The 22,307-nt window shown below is 36.8% G+C and overlaps 2 protein-coding genes, 2 long non-coding RNA genes and 1 pseudogene across 7 annotated transcripts; 4 read left to right on the top strand and 1 right to left on the bottom strand.

The window, feature by feature from the left end:
* Nucleotides 1–748: 748 nt before the first annotated feature.
* LOC139102648 (uncharacterized) lies at nucleotides 749–1,402 on the top strand. Its single transcript, XR_011545738.1, has 2 exons — nucleotides 749–847; nucleotides 1,029–1,402. It is a non-coding gene; the product is annotated as an uncharacterized lncRNA (long non-coding RNA).
* Nucleotides 1,403–6,522: 5,120 nt separating this feature from the next.
* On the top strand, nucleotides 6,523–9,230 carry LOC139102508 (uncharacterized). Of its 4 annotated transcripts, none has more exons than XR_011545711.1 (5): nucleotides 6,523–7,160; nucleotides 7,343–7,509; nucleotides 7,692–8,207; nucleotides 8,390–8,546; nucleotides 8,663–9,230. It is a non-coding gene; the product is annotated as an uncharacterized lncRNA (long non-coding RNA). The 4 variants fall into 4 exon arrangements; XR_011545710.1 differs by having other exon boundaries at nucleotides 7,692–7,858; nucleotides 8,041–8,546; XR_011545709.1 differs by having other exon boundaries at nucleotides 6,523–6,933; nucleotides 6,994–7,160; nucleotides 7,692–8,546.
* Nucleotides 9,231–15,073: 5,843 nt separating this feature from the next.
* On the top strand, nucleotides 15,074–17,779 carry LOC139102428 (pseudouridylate synthase TRUB2, mitochondrial-like; annotated as a pseudogene).
* Nucleotides 16,938–17,849, bottom strand: LOC139102429 (ribonuclease 3-like). Its single transcript, XM_070656314.1, has 3 exons — nucleotides 17,587–17,849; nucleotides 17,365–17,510; nucleotides 16,938–17,224 (listed from the first exon to the last, which is right to left on the bottom strand). The coding sequence occupies exons 1-3, from the start codon at nucleotides 17,847–17,849 to the stop codon at nucleotides 16,938–16,940; spliced, it is 696 nt and encodes a 231-aa protein (XP_070512415.1).
* Nucleotides 17,850–18,154: 305 nt separating this feature from the next.
* On the top strand, nucleotides 18,155–19,001 carry LOC139102751 (protein dpy-30 homolog). The gene is made up of 3 exons (XM_070656874.1): nucleotides 18,155–18,170; nucleotides 18,286–18,362; nucleotides 18,753–19,001. The coding sequence occupies exons 1-3, from the start codon at nucleotides 18,155–18,157 to the stop codon at nucleotides 18,999–19,001; spliced, it is 342 nt and encodes a 113-aa protein (XP_070512975.1).
* The last annotated feature ends 3,306 nt before the right edge of the window (nucleotides 19,002–22,307 follow it).

A 22,307-nucleotide genomic window follows, 5' to 3' on the forward strand; every position in this document is an offset into this window, starting at 1 on the left:
CATGGCTTTGGCGCCAGACTCGCACTTGTTCCAACTAAGAAACTAAGGTCTCTGAGACCCTGGGAAGCTGCAGTCCCTCTGACCATTCCTGTGCAAGAGAAAAATTCCGACTTACCCAGTACTCCAGATAGCACTAACACTGCAGAGTGAATTCAGGTATGTCATGTTAGAATTTAATTAGAGTACCTCCTCTGTCGTGGAGGGACTGATTTGATTGCTCGGAAGCCTCATGCTAATTAAAAAGTGAGAAATTAGTCAAATATAATCCTAACCTCAAAGTGTCACTTATGAGATATTTAGTTTTGTTCTTAAAAATACTTCTGCTTTATTTACAGGTTTGGCGCTTTGGGGACGAAAGGTTCGCGACGGAAACTAACCAAGGAAACCGTCCGAAGACCCGGGGAAGCCGCAGAAGTCTCTCTGACCATTCCTGGTGCAAGAGAAAATTCCTCGACTTACCCAGTACTCCAGATAGCACTAACATTTTGCAGAGTGAATTCAGGTATGTCATGCGTTAGAATTTAATTAGAGTACTTTCCTCTATCGTGAGGGACCGATTTTAGATTGCTCGAGAGCCTCAATTAATTAAAAAGTGAGAAAATTGTCAAAATATAACTTTAATTTCAATGTGTCACTTATGAGATTTTTAGTTTTAATTTAAAAATACTTCTGCTTTATTTACAGGTTTGGCGCTTTGGGGACGAAAGGTTCGCGACGGAAACTAACCAAGGAAACCGTCCGGAGACCCGGGCCGCAGAAGTCTCTCTGACCATTCCTGGTGCAAGAGAAAATTCCTCGACTTACCCAGTACTCCAGATAGCACTAACACTTTGCAGAGTGAATTCAGGTATGTCATGCGTTAGAATTTAATTAGAGTACCCTCCTCTATCGTGAGGGACCGATTTTAGATTGCTCGAAGCCTCAATTAATTAAAAAGTGAGAAATTAGTCAAAATATAACTTTAACCTCAATGTGTCACTTATGAGATTTTTAGTTTTAATTTAAAAATACTTCTGCTTTATTTACAGGTTTGGCGCTTTGGGGACGAAAGGTTCGCGACGGAAACTAACCAAGGAAACCGTCCGGAGACCCGGGGAAGCCGCAGAAGTCTCTCTGACCATTCCTGGTGCAAGAGAAAATTCCTCGACTTACCCAGTACTCCAGATAGCACTAACACTTTGCAGAGTGAATTCAGGTATGTCATGCGTTAGAATTTAATTAGAGTACCCTCCTCTATCGTGAGGGACCGATTTTAGATTGCTCGAGAGCCTCAATTAATTAAAAAGTGAGAAAATTGTCAAAATATAACTTTAACCTCAATGTGTCACTTATGAGATTTTTAGTTTTAATTTAAAAATACTTCTGCTTTATTTACAGGTTTGGCGCTTTGGGGACGAAAGGTTCGCGACGGAAACTAACCAAGGAAACCGTCGGAGACCCGGGAAGCCGCAGAAGTCTCTCTGACCATTCCTGGTGCAAGAGAAAATTCCTCGACTTACCCAGTACTCCAGATAGCACTAACACTTTGCAGAGTGAATTCAGGTATGTCATGCGTTAGAATTTAATTAGAGTCCTCTCTATCGTGAGGGACCGATTTTAGATTGCTCGGAAGCCTCAGTTAATTAAAAAGTGAGAAATTAGTCAAAATATAACTTTAACCTCAAAGTGTCACTTATGAGATTTTTAGTTTTAATTTAAAAATACTTCTGCTTTATTTACAGGTTTGGCGCTTTGGGGACGAAAGGTTCGCGACGGAAACTAACCAAGGAAACCGTCCGGAGACCTGGGGAAGCCGCAGAAGTCTCTCTGACCATTCCTGGTGCAAGAGAAAATTCCTCGACTTACCCAGTACTCCAGATAGCACTAACACTTTGCAGAGTGAATTCAGGTATGTCATGCGTTAGAATTTAATTAGAGTACCCTCCTCTATCGTGAGGTACCGATTTTAGATTGCTCGAGAGCCTCAGTTAATTAAAAAGTGAGAAAATTGTCAAAATATAACTTTAACCTCAAAGTGTCACTTATGAGATTTTTAGTTTTAATTTAAAAATACTTCTGCTTTATTTACAGGTTTGGCGCTTTGGGGACGAAAGGTTCGCGACGGAAACTAACCAAGGAAACCGTCCGGAGACCCGGGAAGCCGCAGAAGTCTCTCTGACCATTCCTGGTGCAAGAGAAAATCCTCGACTTACCCAGTACTCCAGATAGCACTAACACTTTGCAGAGTGAATTCAGGTATGTCATGCGTTAAAATTTAATTAGAGTACCCTCCTCTATCGTGAGGGACCGATTTTAGATTGCTCGAGAGCCTTAATTAATTAAAAAGTGAGAAAATTGTCAAAATATAACTTTAACCTCAATGTGTCACTTATGAGATTTTAAGTTTTAATTTAAAAATACTTCTGCTTTATTTACAGGTTTGGCGCTTTGGGGACGAAAGGTTCGCGACGGAAACTAACCAAGGAAACCGTCCGGAGACCCGGGGAAGCCGCAGAAGTCTCTCTGACCATTCCTGGTGCAAGAGAAAAATCCTCGACTTACCCAGTAGTGTTTTTTCGTGGCGTCGCCGGCAGATTTCGCAGATCCGCTTCTCGGTAACATCGCGGAGTTTTAAATAATTTTAAGTAGTACGTAATTCGAGTCACCGAATTGTGTATGGTCCGACATTTTCAAGGTATAATGTATTGTAAATTTTTAATGTACAATGCATCAAAAATTTTCCGTCCCACTTTAACAGACTGCGGACTGTCGGTTGTATATACTTTTAATATTTTCTGTGAGTACAACCGGTGTGGTTAAAAATTTTTGATGCATTCTACACATCTTTTATTTCAAAGCAATATAATATTAGTACAAAAAATACATGTAATATATGTATACAGGCGCGCGCCTGTATTTTAATTAAAGGTATTTAATTTATTAAATAAAGAAATTGTAAAAAAAGCATGCGACTTGCCAATCTGCATAAATGGAGTTGGTGAGTTGTGCCGGTGACTGTAACATAAAAAGGAAAAGAATTATGTAGACATGCCAGTTAGTCAATAAGATTAATATAAAAATATAAAGGTTTTCTTTTAATAAAGATTTTATTTAAAAAATTAATGCTTACCTAAAAGTTGCTCCGCCGTAGCAGGATGCCCCCCGGGCCTGCTCCTCCTCTCAGATGGGAGGTCGTCGTCGTCGTCGAGTCATCTTTTCGCGCACTGGAAACTCTCGCGAAATACTGTCATTAACCACTAACGCTATCACTCATAATTTAAATTATCACTCGTTAGTTTACATTATCACTCATAGTTTAAATTATTATTAAAACACGGCACCCCGTATTATAAACGAAAACGCGACACTGTACACTCACACTCACATAATATTCACCGCGCACTTTATTACACTATGACTCATATTCACCGCGCACTTCATAACACTATGACTCATATTCATCGCGCACTTTATTACACTATCACTCATACCTAGTTTAAATTATTACAAAACAAGGAAAAATTGTTCGAATAGGACTTTAAAACTACTAAAATACGCGTCGCACAATCCGGCGTAACGCGAATCTCTCAAGCAGCAGATGCCAATTTCCCGAATTGCGTGCAGTAGCGCACGCACTATCAGTCACGTCTAACGAAACAGAAAACGACACTCCGCGAGGGACCGACGAATACCGGGCTGTACGACGATCCATTAAAAAATAAATTAAAAACGCGAATTACTATATGCCGAAAGCGCGAAACAATATTCCGATTACGAGAAAAGCGACCTTGTTTTGTAATAACTTAAACACGGCACCCCGTATTATAAACGAAAACGCGACACTGTACACTCACACTCACTCACATAATATTCACCGCGCACTTCATAACACTATGACTCATATTCACCGCGCACTTTATTACACTATCACTCATACCTAGTTTAAATTATTATAAAACAAGGAAAAATTGTTCGAATAGGAATTTAAAACTACTAAAATACGCATCGCACAATCCGGCGTAACGCGAATCTCTCAAGCAGCAGATGCCAATTTCCCGAATTGCGTGCAGTAGCGCACGCACTATCAGTCACGGCTAACGAAACAGAAAACGACACTCCGCGAGGGACCGACGAATACTCCGGGCTGTACGACGATCAATTAAAAAATAAATTGAAAACGCGAATTATAACCCGAAAGCGCGAAACAATATTCCGATCACGAGAAAAGCGACCTTGTTTTATAATAACTTAAACACGGTACCCCGTATTATATACGAAAACGCGACACTGTACACTCACACTCACTCACATAATATTCACCGCGCACTTTATTACACTATGACTCATATTCACCGCGCACTTCATAACACTATGACTCATATTCATCGCGCACTTTATTACACTATGACTCATAGCTTAAATTATTATAAAACAAGAAAAAATTGTTTAAATAAAAATTTAAAACTACTAAAATACGCATCGCACAATCCGGCGTAACGCGAATCTCTCAAGCAAAAGATGCCGTTTCCCGAATTGCATGTAATAGTAGTGACCGGCAATAATAGCATGACTCAATGCGGCAACGGCATTAACGCGCGTAAGCTAGTGGAGTGTCAGGCCGCGGATCGCGTACGTGAGTCCTGAAGTACCGAAAGAAACGAGAAAACGAGAGAAAAGTTGGAGGAAGGCATCCATGCTGTTCTGTTCGCGACCGTACATGAGAGAGAACGCACGAATGATCGCTAAGAAATCATTAGAGGCGCCTATAATGATTTCTTAGCGATCACTCATGCGTTCTCTCTCACACGCACGGTCGCGAACAGAACAGAACATGAAGATGCCTTCCTCCAACTTTTCCCTCGTTCTCTCGCTTCTCTCGGTACTCCAAGGTTCACGCACACGATCCGCGGTAAGGCCTAACGCACTCCACCCTAGCTCACGCGCGTTAGCCGCTGTCACCACAATGAGTCAAGTCATCATTGCCGGTCACTATACACTATTAGCACGTCTTACCAGACAGAAAATCGACACTCCGCAAGAGATAACGCGTACTCCGGCTGTACGACGATCAATTAAAAAATAAATTGAAACGCGAATTACTATATCCCGAAAGCGCGAAACAATATTCCGATCACGAAAAAGCATCCTTGTTTTATGATAAAATAACGTTCTCCGCGCACTAGATCACTCGCGGTATATTCACGACACTCCCGTTAAATCTTTAAACACGACCCTGAGACGTAAACGCGGTCTAACTGTCACTTTAATACTTCGGTCGGTGTAACGAACGACACAAAACTTGCACGAAGCACCGGTATAAAACGCGCCGCGATATAAAATATTCCTACTGCGGTAGACACTCGCGGGATAGTCTACGACACTTCCTATTAACCTTGAATCCCGACACAAGAATCTAACTGTCACTTCAAGCGAGGTCCACGTCACCTTGTTGCGCGGTCAAAAGTCGTCGGTAGAATGACCGCGAAACTTCCCCAACCCCTTCAATGTTTTCCCTACTATCGCGCGGGATATTCTTTACCCTTGTGTTACCCCACCGGAAGTATTCACTATCCCGCTTTTATCTCTACCGTTATTCAAAACGCGCGACCACTTTTTTCGTTAAATTTTAGATTTCTGCACGAAGCATCGGTATAAAACGGGCCGCGATATAAAACATTCCTACCGCGGTAGACACTCGCAGGATAGTCCACGACACTTCCTATTAACCTTGGATCCCGACACAAAAATCTAACTGTCACTTCAAGCAAGGTTTATGTCACCTTGTTGCTCGGTCAAAAGTCGTCGGTAGAATGACCGCGGAAACTTCCCCCAACACCTACCATTTTTTCCCTATGTCGTTTCATGAATGTCAGTACTAATGCTGTGTTCCTATTGGTTGAAATTTATTGAGTGACATTTTGCACGTGTTTTTGGCGTTATTTATAAATTTTTATACTAAATCGTATTTTGCAAGTTAGTTTACAACAATTAATGCTATTTATTAATTATTTTTACAATATTTTATTAATCGAGTCGTTTCATGAATGTCAGTACTAATGCCCTATTGGTTGAAAATAATCAAGTGACATTTTGCACGTGTTTTTGGCGTTATTTATAAATTTTTATACTAAATCGTATTTTGCAAGTTAGTTTACAACAATTAATGCTATTTATTAATTATTTTTACAATATTTTATTAATCGAGTCGTTACATGAATGTCAGTACTAATGCTGTGTTCCTATTGGTTGAAAATAATCAAGTGACATTTTGCACGTGTTTTTAGCGTTATTTATAAATTTTTATACTAAATCGTATTTTGCAAGTTAGTTTACAACAATTAATGCTATTTATTAATTATTTTTACAATATTTTATTAATCGAGTCGTTTCATGAATGTCAGTACTAATGCTGTGTTCCTATTGAAATTTAATGAGTGACATTTTGCACGTGTTTTTGGCGTTATTTATAAATTTTATACTAAATCGTATTTTGCAAGTTAGTTTACAACAATTTAATGCTATTTATTAATTATTTTTACAATATTTTATTAATCGAATCGTTTCATGAATGTCAGTACTAATGCTGTGTTCCTATTGGTTGAAAATAATCAAGTGACATTTTGAACGTGTTTTTGGCGTTATTTATAAATTTTTATACTGAATCGTATTTTGCACGTTAATTTACAACAATTTAATGCTATTTGTTAAGTATTTTTACAATATTTTATTAATCAAATCGTTTCATGAATGCCAGTATTAATGCTGTGTTTCCATTGGTGAATATTTTACGCGAAATATTTTATGCTTATTTTATTCGTTTGTGGGAGATCAACTGTTTCCTCGAGTGTCCGGTTGGATTTTTTAACTAATTTAAACCGTCTTTTTTATTCCCACAAAGTGCCAAGACTGTGCATCAATGGAAACTAATTTTTATAAAAGTTTTAAAAGTGACAGGTATGTGTTATTGATTAAAGTTTAAAGTCAGAAAAACAAATATTTCTATTTGTTTTACAGGCTTTAAACTTTATACGCAAAAGATACGTGACGGCAGCTAACCAACGAGACCATCCGGAGTTCCGGGGAAGCCGCAGAAGTCTCTCTGACAATTCCTGGTACAAGAGAAAAATCCCCGACTTACCCAGTACTTCAGATAGCACTGACACTTTGCAGAGTTAATTCAGGTATGTCATGCGTTAGAATTTAATTAGAGTACCCTCCTCTATCGTGAGGGACCGATTTTAAATTGCTCGAAAGCCTCAATTAATTAAAAAGTGAGAAAATAGTCAAAATATAACTTTAACCTCAAAGTGTCACTTATGAGATTTTAAGTTTTAATTTAAAAATACTTCTGCTTTATTTACAGGTTTGGCGCTTTGGGGACGAAAGGTTCGCGACGGAAACTAAAAAAGGAAACCGTCAGGAGACCTGGGGAAGCCGCAGAAGTCTCTCTGACCATTCCTGGTGCAAGAGAAAATTCCTCGACTTACCCAGTACTCCAGATAGCACTAACACTTTGCAGAGTGATTTCAGGTATGTCATGCGTTAGAATTTAATTAGAGTACCCTCCTCTATCGTGAGGGACCGATTTTAGATTGCTCGAGAGCCTCAATTAATTAAAAATTGAGAAAATTGTCAAAATTTAACTTTAACCTCAATGTGTCACTTATGAGATTTTTAGTTTTAATTTAAAAATACTTCTGTTTTATTTACAGATTTGGCGATTTGGGGACGAAAGGTTCGCGACAAAAACTAACCAAAGAAACCGTCCGAAGACCCGGGGAAGCCGCAGAAGTCCCTCTGACCATCCCTGGTGCAAGAGAAAATTCTTCGACTTACCCAGTACTCCAGATAGCACTAACACTTTGCAGAGTGAATTCAGGTATGTCATGCGTTAGAATTTAATTAGAGTACCCTCCTCTATCGTGAGGGACCGATTTTAAATTGCTCGAAAGCCTCAATTAATTAAAAAGTGAGAAAATAGTCAAAATATAACTTTAACCTCAAAGTGTCACTTATGAGATTTTAAGTTTTAATTTAAAAATACTTCTGCTTTATTTACAGGTTTGGCGCTTTGGGGACGAAAGGTTCGCGACGGAAACTAAAAAAGGAAACCGTCAGGAGACCTGGGGAAGCCGCAGAAGTCTCTCTGACCATTCCTGGTGCAAGAGAAAATTCCTCGACTTACCCAGTACTCCAGATAGCACTAACACTTTGCAGAGTGAATTCAGGTATGTCATGCGTTAGAATTTAATTAGAGTACCCTCCTCTATCGTGAGGGACCGATTTTAGATTGCCCGAAAGCCTCAATTAATTAAAAAGTGAGAAAATAGTCAAAATATAACTTTAACCTCAAAGTGTCACTTATGAGATTTTTAGTTTTAATTTAAAAATACTTCTGCTTTATTTACAGGTTTGGCGCTTTGGGGACGAAATGTTCGCGACGGAAACTAACCAAGGAAACCGTCCGGAGACCCGGGGAAGCCGCAGAAGTCTCTCTGACCATTCCTGGTGCAAGAGAAAAATCCTCGACTTACGTAGTACTCCAGATAGCACTAACACTTTGCAGAGTGAGTTCAGGCTTCTAAGTTAAAGTTCAGACTAAAATTCGGTTTATTTAAGTGTAGTAGAGTGTTCTAAATACAATTGAATTATTCTGTTAACTGTAAATAATTTTTTATTTCAGATTTTTGGTGATTGGTGTTCTGCGAGGGTCACAGAAGTTTCACTGCACTTCTACAGCTTGTGAAAATAGATCTGCGTATTCCTCTAGTGCCCCGATGGATTTTATATCAAATTTGAACCTCTCTTTTGCTGCCCAAAAAATTCCAAGGCTCTACATGGACGGGAACTATTTTTTATAAGTGTTTTAAAAGTGACAGGTATGTGTTTTAGGTTAAAAGTTGAGGTATTCATAAATAAATTTTTTTGGAGCTTCTTAGTTAAATTTCTGACATAAATTCGGTTTATTTAAGTGTACTAGAATGTTTTAAATACAATTAAATTATTCTCTTAACTGTGAAAAATTTTATATTCCAGATTCTTGGTGAGTGGTGTTCTGCGAGGGTCACAGATGTTTCACTGCACTTCTACAGCTTGTGAAAATAGATCTGCGTATTCCTCTAGTGCCCCGATGGATTTTATATCAAATTTGAACCTCTCTTTTGCTGCCCAAAAAATTCCAAGGCTCTACATGGACGGGAACTATTTTTTATAAGTGTTTTAAAAGTGACAGGTATGTGTTTTAGGTTAAAAGTTGAGGTATTCATAAATAAATTATTTTGGAGTTTTTTAGTTAAATTTCTGATCTAAATTTGGTTTATTTAAGTGTAGTAGAATGTTTTAAATGGAATTAAATTATTCTCTTAACTGTGAAAAATTTTATATTTCAGATTCTTGGTGAGTGGTGTTCTGCGAGGGTCACAGATGTTTCACTGCACTTCTACAGCTTGTGAAAATAGTTCTGCGTTCTCCTCGAGTGCTCCGATGGATTTTTTATCAAATTTGAACCTTTCTTTTGCTGCCCAAAAAGTTCCAAGGCTCTACATGGACGGGAACTATTTTTTATAAGTGTTTTAAAAGTGACAGGTATGTGTTTTAGGTTAAAAGTTGAGGTATTCATAAATAAATTATTTTGGAGTTTCTTAGTTAAATTTCTGACCTAAATTTGGTTTATTTAAGTGCAGTAGAATGTTTTAAATGGAATTAAATTATTCTCTTAACTGTGAAAAATTTTATATTCCAGATTCTTGGTGAGTGGTGTTCTGCGAGGGTCACAGATGTTTCACTGCACTTTTACAGCTTGTGAAAATAGATCTGCGTATTCCTCTAGTGCCCCGATGGATTTTATATCAAATTTGAACCTCTCTTTTGCTGCCCAAAAAATTCCAAGGCTCTACATGGACGGGAACTATTTTTTATAAGTGTTTTAAAAGTGACAGGTATGTGTTTTAGGTTAAAAGTTGAGGTATTCATAAATAAATTATTTTGGAGTTTCTTAGTTAAATTTCTGATCTAAATTTGGTTTATTTAAGTGTAGTAGAATGTTTTAAATGGAATTAAATTATTCTCTTAACTGTGAAAAATTTTATATTTCAGATTCTTGGTGAGTGGTGTTCTGCGAGGGTCACAGATGTTTCACTGCACTTCTACAGCTTGTGAAAATAGTTCTGCGTTCTCCTCGAGTGCTCCGATGGATTTTTTATCAAATTTGAACCTTTCTTTTGCTGCCCAAAAAGTTCCAAGGCTCTACATGGACGGGAACTATTTTTTATAAGTGTTTTAAAAGTGACAGGTATGTGTTTTAGGTTAAAAGTTGAGGTATTCATAAATAAATTATTTTGGAGTTTCTTAGTTAAATTTCTGACCTAAATTTGGTTTATTTAAGTGCAGTAGAATGTTTTAAATGGAATTAAATTATTCTCTTAACTGTAAATAATTTTATATTTCAGTTTTTTGGTGATTGGTGTTCTGCGAGGGTCACAAAAGTTTCACTGCACTTCTACAGCTTGTGAAAATAGTTCTGCGTTCTCCTCGAGTGCCCCGATGGATTTTTTATCAAATTTGAACCTTTCTTTTGCTGCCCAAAAAGTTCCAAGGCTCTACATGGACGGGAACTATTTTTTATAAGTGTTTTAAAAGTGACAGGTATGTGTTTTAAGTTAAAAGTTGAGGTATTCATAAATAAATTTTTTTGGAGTTTCTTAGTTAAATTTCTGACCTAAATTTGGTTTATTTAAGTGTAGTAGAATGTTTTAAATGGAATTAAATTATTCTCTTAACTGTAAATAATTTTATATTTCAGTTTTTTGGTGATTGGTGTTCTGCGAGGGTCACAAAAGTTTCACTGCTCTTCTACAGCTTGTGAAAATAGTTCTGCGTATTCCTCTAGTGCCCCGATGGATTTTATATCAAATTTGAACCTCTCTTTTGCTGCCCAAAAAATTCCAAGGCTCTACATGGACGGGAACTATTTTTTATAAGTGTTTTAAAAGTGACAGGTATGTGTTTTAGGTTAAAAGTTGAGGTATTCATAAATAAATTATTTTGGAGTTTCTTAGTTAAATTTCTGATCTAAATTTGGTTTATTTAAGTGTAGTAGAATGTTTTAAATGGAATTAAATTATTCTCTTAACTGTGAAAAATTTTATATTTCAGATTCTTGGTGAGTGGTGTTCTGCGAGGGTCACAGATGTTTCACTGCACTTCTACAGCTTGTGAAAATAGTTCTGCGTTCTCCTCGAGTGCTCCGATGGATTTTTTATCAAATTTGAACCTTTCTTTTGCTGCCCAAAAAGTTCCAAGGCTCTACATGGACGGGAACTATTTTTTATAAGTGTTTTAAAAGTGACAGGTATGTGTTTTAGGTTAAAAGTTGAGGTATTCATAAATAAATTATTTTGGAGTTTCTTAGTTAAATTTCTGACCTAAATTTGGTTTATTTAAGTGCAGTAGAATGTTTTAAATGGAATTAAATTATTCTCTTAACTGTAAATAATTTTATATTTCAGTTTTTTGGTGATTGGTGTTCTGCGAGGGTCACAAAAGTTTCACTGCACTTCTACAGCTTGTGAAAATAGTTCTGCGTTCTCCTCGAGTGCCCCGATGGATTTTTTATCAAATTTGAATCTTTCTTTTGCTGCCCAAAAAGTTCCAAGGCTCTACATGGACGGGAACTATTTTTTATAAGTGTTTTAAAAGTGACAGGTATGTGTTTTAAGTTAAAAGTTGAGGTATTCATAAATAAATTTTTTTGGAGTTTCTTAGTTAAATTTCTGACCTAAATTTGGTTTATTTAAGTGTAGTAGAATGTTTTAAATGGAATTAAATTATTCTCTTAACTGTAAATAATTTTATATTTCAGTTTTTTGGTGATTGGTGTTCTGCGAGGGTCACAAAAGTTTCACTGCTCTTCTACAGCTTGTGAAAATAGTTCTGCGTTTTCCTCGAGTGCCCCGATGGATTTTATATCAAATTTGAACCTCTCTTTTGCTGCCCAAAAAATTCCAAGGCTCTACATGGACGGGAACTATTTTTTATAAGTGTTTTAAAAGTGACAGGTATGTGTTTTAGGTTAAAAGTTGAGGTATTCATAAATAAATTATTTTGGAGTTTCTTAGTTAAATTTCTGACCTAAATTTGGTTTATTTAAGTGTAGTAGAATGTTTTAAATGGAATTAAATTATTCTCTTAACTGTAAATAATTTTATATATTAGTTTTTTGGTGATTGGTGTTCTGCGAGGGTCACAAAAGTTTCACTGCACTTCTACAGCTTGTGAAAATAGTTCTGCGTTCTCCTCGAGTGCCCCGATGGATTTTTTATCAAATTTGAACCTTTCTTTTGCTGCCCAAAAAGTTCCAAGGCTCTACATGGACGGGAACTATTTTTTATAAGTGTTTTAAAAGTGACAGGTATGTGTTTTATGTTAAAAGTATAGATATCTTTAAATAAATTTTTTTGGAGTTTTTTAGTTAAATTTCTGACCTAAATTTGGTTTATTTAAGTGTAGTAGAATGTTTTAAATGGAATTAAATTATTCTCTTAACTGTAAATAATTTTATATTTCAGTTTTTTGGTGATTGGTGTTCTGCGAGGGTCACAAAAGTTTCACTGCACTTCTACAGCTTGTGAAAATAGTTCTGCGTTCTCCTCGAGTGCCCCGATGGATTTTTTATCAAATTTGAACCTTTCTTTTGCTGCCCAAAAAGTTCCAAGGCTCTACATGGACGGGAACTATTTTTTATAAGTGTTTTAAAAGTGACAGGTATGTGTTTTAGGTTAAAAGTTGAGGTATTCATAAATAAATTTTTTTGGAGCTTCTTAGTTAAATTTCTGACATAAATTCGGTTTATTTAAGTGTACTAGAATGTTTTAAATACAATTAAATTATTCTCTTAACTGTGAAAAATTTTATATTCCAGATTCTTGGTGAGTGGTGTTCTGCGAGGGTCACAGATGTTTCACTGCACTTCTACAGCTTGTGAAAATAGATCTGCGTATTTCTCTAGTGCCCCGATGGATTTTTTATCAAATTTGAACCTTTCTTTTGCTGCCCAAAAAGTTCCAAGGCTCTACATGGACGGGAACTATTTTTTATAAGTGTTTTAAAAGTGACAGGTATGTGTTTTAGGTTAAAAGTTGAGGTATTCATAAATAAATTTTTTTGGAGCTTCTTAGTTAAATTTCTGACATAAATTCGGTTTATTTAAGTGTACTAGAATGTTTTAAATACAATTAAATTATTCTCTTAACTGTGAAAAATTTTATATTCCAGATTCTTGGTGAGTGGTGTTCTGCGAGGGTCACAGATGTTTCACTGCACTTCTACAGCTTGTGAAAATAGATCTGCGTATTCCTCTAGTGCCCCGATGGATTTTTATCAAATTTGAACTTCTTTTTGCTGCCCAAAAATTCCAAGGCTCTACATGGACGGGAACTATTTTTTATAAGTGTTTTAAAAGTGACAGGTATGTGTTTTATGTTAAAAGTTGAGATATCTTTAAATAAATTTTTTGGAGTTTTTAGTTAAATTTCTGACCTAAATTTGGTTTATTTAAGTGTAGTAGAATGTTTTAAATGGAATTAAATTATTCTTTTAACTGTAAATAATTTTATATTTCAGTTTTTTGGTGATTGGTGTTCTGCGAGGGTCACAAAAGTTTCACTGCACTTCTACAGCTTGTGAAAATAGTTCTGCGTTCTCCTCGAGTGCCCCGATGGATTTTTTATCAAATTTGAACCTTTCTTTTGCTGCCCAAAAAGTTCCAAGGCTCTACATGGACGGGAACTATTTTTTATAAGTGTTTTAAAAGTGACAGGTATGTGTTTTAGGTTAAAAGTTGAGGTATTCATAAATAAATTTTTTTGGAGCTTCTTAGTTAAATTTCAGACTAAAATTCGGTTTATTTAAGTGTATTAGAATGTTTTAATTACAATTTGATATGTGTTTTAACTGTGAATGAATTTATATTTTAGTTTGCTGGTGACTGGAGAGTTGCGTGGGTCAGAAAAATTTTCCTGTGCTTCTACACATTGTCAAGAAAGTTCTGCTGCTTCCTCGGCCATCCTGTTGGATTTTTTATTAAATTTGAAACTTTTTCTTGCTTTACAAACAGTACCAAGCCTGTACATCGTCGGGATTTATTTGTTATAAAACTTATAAAAAGTGACAGGTATGTGTTGTAGGTTAAAAATTCAAATATTGTTAAATGAATTATTTTCAGGTTTTTATGATAAATTTTTGATTTAAATTTGGTTTATTTATGTGTAGTAGAGTGCTCACATTACATTTCAATAATTTTTTTAACTCTAAAATATATATTTCAGTTATTTTGTGATTGGAGTATCTGGAAGGCCGCAGAATTTTTACTGTGATCTGTACTTGGTGAGGGGAATTTCTACTGCTTTTTCAAGAGTCTTGTTGGCATTCCATTACAGTTTCTTCATTCTACTTTCGTTCCACAAAGTTTGAAGCTTGTAAGTCTACGGAAAATATTAATAATTAACTTATAAAAAGTGACATGTATGTTTTATAAATTAAAATAAAAATCTTATAAAGTTTATGATTTTGAATGTTCTAAGTTAATTTTTTTATTCTAATTTGATTTTATTAAAGCTAGTAGAGTGCCCACGTTTTATTTAAATAATTATTTTAATTTTAAAATACATCGATAGAGGTTAGAAAGATCGATGTATTTCGGCGACGGTAGCGCCGGGAGCATTTGGTAGACGGAGAATTTTGGAACTACCAAAATCGATATTGATATATATATGTCACCATCGATTTTGGTAGTTTTGAAAAATTCCGCCTACCAAACGCTCCCGGCGCTACCGTCGCGAATACATCGATCTTTCTAACCTTTTTCGATGTATTTGCGGCGACGTTAGCGCCGGGAGCATTTGGTAGACGGATATTTCTGGAACTACCAAAATCGATGCTGATATATATATGTCACCATCGATTTTGGTAGTTTTGAAAATTCCGCCTACCAAACGCCCCAGCTACCGTCGCGAATACATCGATCTTTCTAACCTTTTTCGATGTATTTTCGGCGGCGGTAGCGCCGGGAGCATTTGATAGACGGATAATTTCGGAACTACGAAAATTGATGCTGATATATATAGCACCATTGATTTTGGCAGTTCCGAAGATACGTGTGTAGTGTCTGCGACTATAATAGATGATTTTTTTTTTAATTATTATTTCTTGCGAAACTGATTATTTTTTACATTTGTTATAAACTTTGAAAATGTAATTGTGCAATTATCTATTAGTTTAATTAACGTGATTTTGTCAGGGTGAATAAAAAGTATTATTTTACCGTCAGATTTTTTATTAAAAGATGAGTACTCTGACGCCGACAGTGAAACAAATAGTTTATGACGCTAAGATAGCATGGAAAGCGTTAAATGGTATATATATATATTGTTCACAAACCGCCACACGTTACGTATTTAAACAGTCGGGATACCATAATTTTCCGTCTTTGTGAAGGTTAGGATATACCTGATTAAATTTATTAATTTTATGTGCGATATAATTAAAAAACCATCTTGTTACTTTTAAAGAGAAATGTATAAAGCTTTTTTAAGAATAATTTAACATTTCTAGATTTGAACAATATGCAAGTGCGTCAGCCGATCAAACACATGTGCATTGAAGGTGATACAACTTATAAGATGATAGTTTATACACGTCTGAGCTATGCGGATCACCCGTTGGTTGTAGGTCCACGATATCAGCCTAAAGACTTCAAGTTGACGTGTGTTAATTATTTATCCAAAGACATGTCAGGTCTGATGGTATGTGGTATTAATAATGGTACCACATGGGCTCAGAAATTGATAGACTCCAAATCTCCCACTAGTTACCGAGTCAAAGGTCTCTTAGGGCAGGCAACAGACACGTATTTTATAACTGGAAAAATTGTTGAAAAAGCTACATATAAACATATTAAGCATGCTACAATAGACAGATTATGCACTTACATGCAGAATGCTCATCAAAAAAAGATGTTTGAGTATGTTGTATGATAAATATCAGTATTGTTTGTTAATTAAATTTAGTTTAATATATATATTGATTTTTTTCTAGACTATGTGGATTGGATATACAGAGTCAAGCTGCATATGAGTTAGCTGTACAAGGTCTGGTAAGACCTATTGATAAAGATATTCCAATGATATACAGCATAAAATGCATAGATTTTACACCTCCTGAATTCACATTAGGTAAACGTCGTAATATCTATTAAATACAACCCATTTTGATGTTAATAATTTTTACATATTTTTAGAAATTATTTGCATAAATGAGACCGATATATATTTAAAAACTTTGATTCATGACTTGGGAATGCAAGCCCACAGCGTTGCTACATGTACTCAGATAATATGCTTTCGGTATGCAGTTTTTAATCTGAATCTTGCTTTGCTAAAAAAACATTGGGAGTTAGAAAACATTTGTAATAATATTAAACAGTGTAACACTATAATTAATGAAAACAATTATTTATTAAAACAAGATGATCCAATATTGACAAAAAGAGATAAATTGTAACAAAATGTACATAGTAGGCCATGTAAATAGTAAAAAGGAAAACGGCTGAAAATTATTTCATGAAACAAGGTATATATTACAAAATTAGTAATGTAAAAATATCTTTATATTTTTGTTTTGAATTTTTCTCTACAGAAAATAAAAATTATGTTATATTTATTATATTGATAACAATAAAATAGTAAGAAATTATGCTTTGTCTAGCAAGAGATCGTATACGAAAGATCATAAACGAAGCGGACGATTTCTTGTCCAGTTCACGTAGAAACACCTTCCACCATGATCCTCAACAATTCAATGTAAATATTTTATCGATGAAATTACATCTAAAAGTCAAAAATCTTTCATTCGTTTAATTTTCTAAGTTAATAATTAAAAAATAATAACATAAGATCCGAGCGTTATACATGTATACGGTATGTCAAAGTCAGTAAAACGTTATTTGTATACGCTGCTCGTTTATGCACGAACCGTTTATGATCTCTCGCTGGATGAAGTGTCTCTTTTTTCGAGATATTACGTTCTCTACTAAGACTTCTTTTTCGATTTTGGCTACAATCAGAATCATCGGATCTTTCATAGGACCTTTTATCAAATTTTCCCTTTACTTTTTGTTTATTTGGCCATTGTTGCATCTTCATACTTTTTGCTATTACGCGTTTTTGATGATCCAATTGTGGAAATAAATCTAAAAATAATCACATTTCTTATTAAAAATTTTTTAATATTTAAAATTTTTTTTATTAGAATATAAGTCTATTTTGAACTTCTAGTATAAATACTATTTTACTTATTGTTCGTTTCATATACGATTTATGGGTATAATACCTTGCGATTTTTCTAAAGCTTCTTTGGCAGAGTTCATTTCTGCTTCTTGAATACCGTGTCCTGAAGCTGTAGCTAATCGTTTTCCTTGAAAATATACAGCGAGTGTGTAAACCCTTGTATTAGTTGGTCCTTTACACTCGATAACTCTGAAGAAAAAATAAAATTGTAGTATAAAATTAAAGATATACTTTTTTTTTTATAGCCAAAAAATTAAAAACTTACTTGTATACGGGAATATCTGGCTCACCACCATCCATGGTTCTTAAAGTTAAGCAACATTGTTGTAATTTACTCTTTGGATCATTCCAATCTTGATTCATGATAAAATCTTGTAAACGTGGGAAAAAACATACGTCACAAAACACATGACAATACTTTAAGCCTTTATCGACATAAAGCGCGCCAAGAAAAGCTTCTAATAAATCTGCTCTGTCTTTTGTTTTTAATTCAGCTTTTGGATTCCCGTAAAGCGCAAACTGAGTCATACCGAGATCGTCACAAATAACTGCCTGTGTTTTATTATTTACGAGAGAACTCCGTAACAACTATGACAAATATAATAATTAACATAATAAAAAATGTGATAAATGTAACAAATTTTTTTTTTATTTAAAAAAATAAAATAAAAAATAATAAATAATAAATAATTTTTAATGTAAAAAATATTCTTTTTATTTTTGTTGTTCCCAAACGCTACTTTGTCGACGGTGCGGTTTACCGGCTCGATGGTAGGCGACGTTATCGCGGCGTGATAGTTCGACGTCAGTCGGCAGTGACGATTGTTTACACGATGGCGTCCGGCGGTGGTACGTATTCACTTATTTTCTATTTCCGCGTAATCATGGGCCGACCCGGCCATCGTACGGCCAGGCTTGGCGTTCAGTAAACGTTTCGGTTACTCACGGCCTTATTCCTTCGCAGAAAACGCAAGCGAGGAACGGACGGATGCGTCAACGCCGGCTCAACCCGTCACCAATGCCGTATCCGAGACGACTCACGTAAGCAGACACTTAACCTAGAATTATCGCGGCCGCCGCTTCGTACGAGCGATATTTTTCACCGGAGTTACGTCCTATGTGAATCCGAACGCGATGTTCGAGATCCCATGCGTTCACGGCGTTGTCGAAAGAGAGGTTAGGAATCGGGCAGCGCGACCGTACGCAGCACCTTCGTCGCTTATCGCTTGATATTGTCAGCTGATAACGGACCTTTTCGTTGACGCTTTCGCAAATGTCGATCGTACGTTTCAAGCACTAGAATAGTTTGACAGTTTGTGATGTATATATTTGTGGATAGAAACTGCATTTTTTTTTTTTTTTTTTTTTTTTTTTTTTAAATTATTAAATACTATTATTTTGCAGATATTTAAGCTGTTTTATCCTTTTCAGTTGCAGAAAGTAATAGGGATGGATAAGGATGGTGATCTGTCTGGCATACCAGCAAAGAAACCTCGTGTGGAAGTACAATCTCTTCCAACCAGGCAGTATTTGGATCAGACAGTAGTGCCAATTTTGCTGCAAGCATTATCCTGTCTGGCCAAGGAAAGGCCTGCCGACCCCATAAGCTTCCTCGCCGGTTATTTATTGAGAAACAAAAGTCAATATGACAGTGGTGGTTCCCCACCAACTAGTCAATGAATGCTTCCACGTTTGTGCGCCGCGTTTCTTGAAATTCATGGACAGTTTAAGGGAATCAAAAGTTTCCTGGTGAGAAATCTATTTCTCAATTATTTAAATACACATTTGTGACATATGTGTACTTTTATACTTTCGTATGGAATAAATATGTGTTAGCTTTTTATAATAGGGATGATAGTGACATTAACAAAACGATGTGGTGTTATTCTGAGACATATGTTTAGTTAACACATTTTAATTTAATGGTTAATTATTATATATTGTATTCATCGCGTACAGTGTTAAAAATATTTTAATGACAATAATAATTTACAAAAAATGAGAAAAGGTTTATAGGAGACGATCTGAATTTTCAATGTGTTTAATTTGATTCGTTTACAAATTGATGAAACAGCATATTGTAATTATACACCTTTACACTAGATGTTTCACCCTAAATCAAATCATCTCTCAATTCTTGACTCTGTAATAAAATATTCAACGATTAATTAAGTTAACAAATTAAACACAGTTGAGATAAAGGCTCGTAGATGTTTCTAAAATGTTTCGAAAATATCAATTTTCTTTTTTGTTTAAATTCTTCGCAAATTTATAATTTATAAGAATGTACAAGAAATGTATAAGAAAAGGGATTGGGAGGAAGATCGCCACCGTTGGTCCGATAAATCGTAATGAACCCTCCGCGTTTGTGTCGATTTTAATTGGAGCAGCGATTTAATTGGAGGCAATTAAATGTAATCGCGCAATGAATCGGGGTTAAATTTATCTCGCGCTCCAATAACATCGATAATTTACGTCAGACGTGCAACGCTCGGAAGTTGCTTGCGCAACTGCGAGAGAGTGAGCGAGAGGGAAAAGAAAGCGTCTCAGAGGGCGTTACGTTTTACTATTCCCCGCGTCTTATTTCGTCCATCGTTGCGATTTTCGTCCCGACGAAAACTCGTCGGTCGGTCTCATCGCCTGGGTAATTGGACTCCCTTCGGGAGCCGGCAACGAGACGCGAGAAAAAGAAAATCCGTGTAGCGACGTCCGATTGTACCGGCTCGGGCTTTAAATGACGACGCGAGAAGATATCGAGGTAATTTCGTGGCCGACAATTCGCACGGCGACATCATCGGACCTGGTCCAATTAACGGCAAAGAATCCTCCCATCCCAAGTTCTTCTCGTATATCTTGTCGTAAAATCCCCGATCCTAACCCACACGTACACCGATCGTGAGTTCTTAACCTATTGTCTCGTGTCTCCGGCTAGTCTGAGGACGCGATGTGTTTTTGCGCTGATAAGATAAACGCACTAACTGGTACTTTTACTGTTTAAACTTGAGCTTCTTGTAGGAAATACTTGGTCGTATCTGTAGTTGACGTCTTGGAGCCGCTAAAGGGTGATCCGAGGATTTTGTAAGAAAATAGAAAAGGCTCAGAGTATCATGGAAAAAGAGAGAGGAAAAAAAAAAAATAAGCGACATTTAAAGTGAGATTTATTTTATTAATTTTTTTTTTTTCTGTTTAAAGAATAAAATCGTTACCGGCTAAATTATACGTAACGACTTGATGAAACATTGGCTTTTAATAATTCTAGTTGACGCAGTTCTGTATGGACCGACTGAAATTGAAGTGCCTCCGTACCGTGTAGGTATGGATTTGAATTTCACCGAATAAGTGAAAGACTAGCCCACCCCAGTCTCATATGATTGTACTATACATATATGAATGCATCGTCGGGCGACTCTGTTTGTAATATTGGTTCTGTTTCTGTGTACTCAGAATGAAATTCCACGCTCAATTCCCTCATTCTCGCAATGGATCGCGGATAAACGCGTAAAAGCGGAAAGTCCACGCTCACGGCACAATGCGGAAGTTCGACACGACTGCCAATGACGCAGTAACATCTACCTTTTTCCACTTCCTTGCGCGAGGAGCTTACAATAGTTGTTTCCACGTCGAGTTGATACCTTCTCCTCTCCACGTTCTCGTTCACCTGCTCCTCTAGCTCCAGAACTATGTAAGTAGTTTTGCTACGCATGAATGCATAGAGTATCCTCAAAAGTATTTCTTTCCGCGTGAATAATACCGGGCGAGTTTGTGCGAAATTTTATTCTAAAAGGGAACAGATACCGCAATTTTTAGACAGAATAATTGTTTCAATTTATGCACGTATGCTAAGAATTTGACAATTTTTTAACTCTTTTTTTTTTTTTTTTTTTTTTTTTTATTGGTCAATTCCTCGAATAACAACCGGTATAATTTTCACGAGTTTGGCGTCCGGACCCGTGTATGCGTAATGAAACCCGGTGCGCGGCTACACTTTTATGTATCTACGCTGTGTGGAATTGAATTCCACGTCCACCTCAAAGGTTGAATTCGACGAAATTGTAGCGATTTCAGCGCTCGCTCTATATACCGATCGAGATTTCGGATGAATATCTTCCCTCCCATGTCCCTGTTCTATATCTGCGCGATTCATGCGGGTAGCTCTCGCGCGATACCCCGTGCAGTAACCGCGTCGGGCTCCAGGTCAGCAGATTTCGAAATTACGCTAACAGTGACCGTGACCACATCACGTGTCGGGCGCGCTATCCGAAAGATCGGCGGGCGGATTCGCGGGTCGTACGTCCTTTCCGAGCACCCTTATTGCGGCTCCCCCTTTCATTGTGCACATATGCGAAATATGCGTGCGTGGAGAGACAGCGCGCGCTGCACGTGTGCACGCCCAAACAACCCGCGGATAATCAAGGGCCGTGGCTAATGGGCGAACCGTGTCACGGTTTTCGTCGGGTCGTGCGGGTCCAGGCTGCCGGTTCGCGCCTGCACGCCCGCACTCGGCGAGGACTCGGTCCAATTGGCACGCATATTGGAATTCTATTACCGGGATTACGGCCGGTAATTGCTCGGTTTAGCGCAATATCGCACGGCCGTCTGTGCGCGCCGTCGAGCCGCGCCGCGACGATCCAGCAGCCCGAGAGCGATCGTCCGGCGGTCCAGCGCGTGGATTAGCTAGCCGCGCGCCTAATCGCCGCTCGCGCGTGCGTTCCCGCGTTACAATCCGACGACTAATTAGCGGACACCAAAAATGTTAATCCCCTCCCGCCGCGCCGCGTTGTCTTCAAATAGCGTAGGATGATCCGTGAATATATCGCGCGCGCTCTCTCCACCAAAATGCTGTTAATCTTTCACAGCAACATATTGTTTGTCCGTAATAATCACGTTCGTTTTAAATCGTTAAAACGATCCGCTTGAAACGGATGTAATTATTACAAATAAATAATACTCGGGAAATGTTAACGTTATTTGACGCGCAAACGTTCG

Source organism: Cardiocondyla obscurior, linkage group LG05 (genome assembly GCF_019399895.1).
Source record: "Cardiocondyla obscurior isolate alpha-2009 linkage group LG05, Cobs3.1, whole genome shotgun sequence".
NCBI classification, from domain to species: domain Eukaryota; kingdom Metazoa; phylum Arthropoda; class Insecta; order Hymenoptera; family Formicidae; genus Cardiocondyla; species Cardiocondyla obscurior.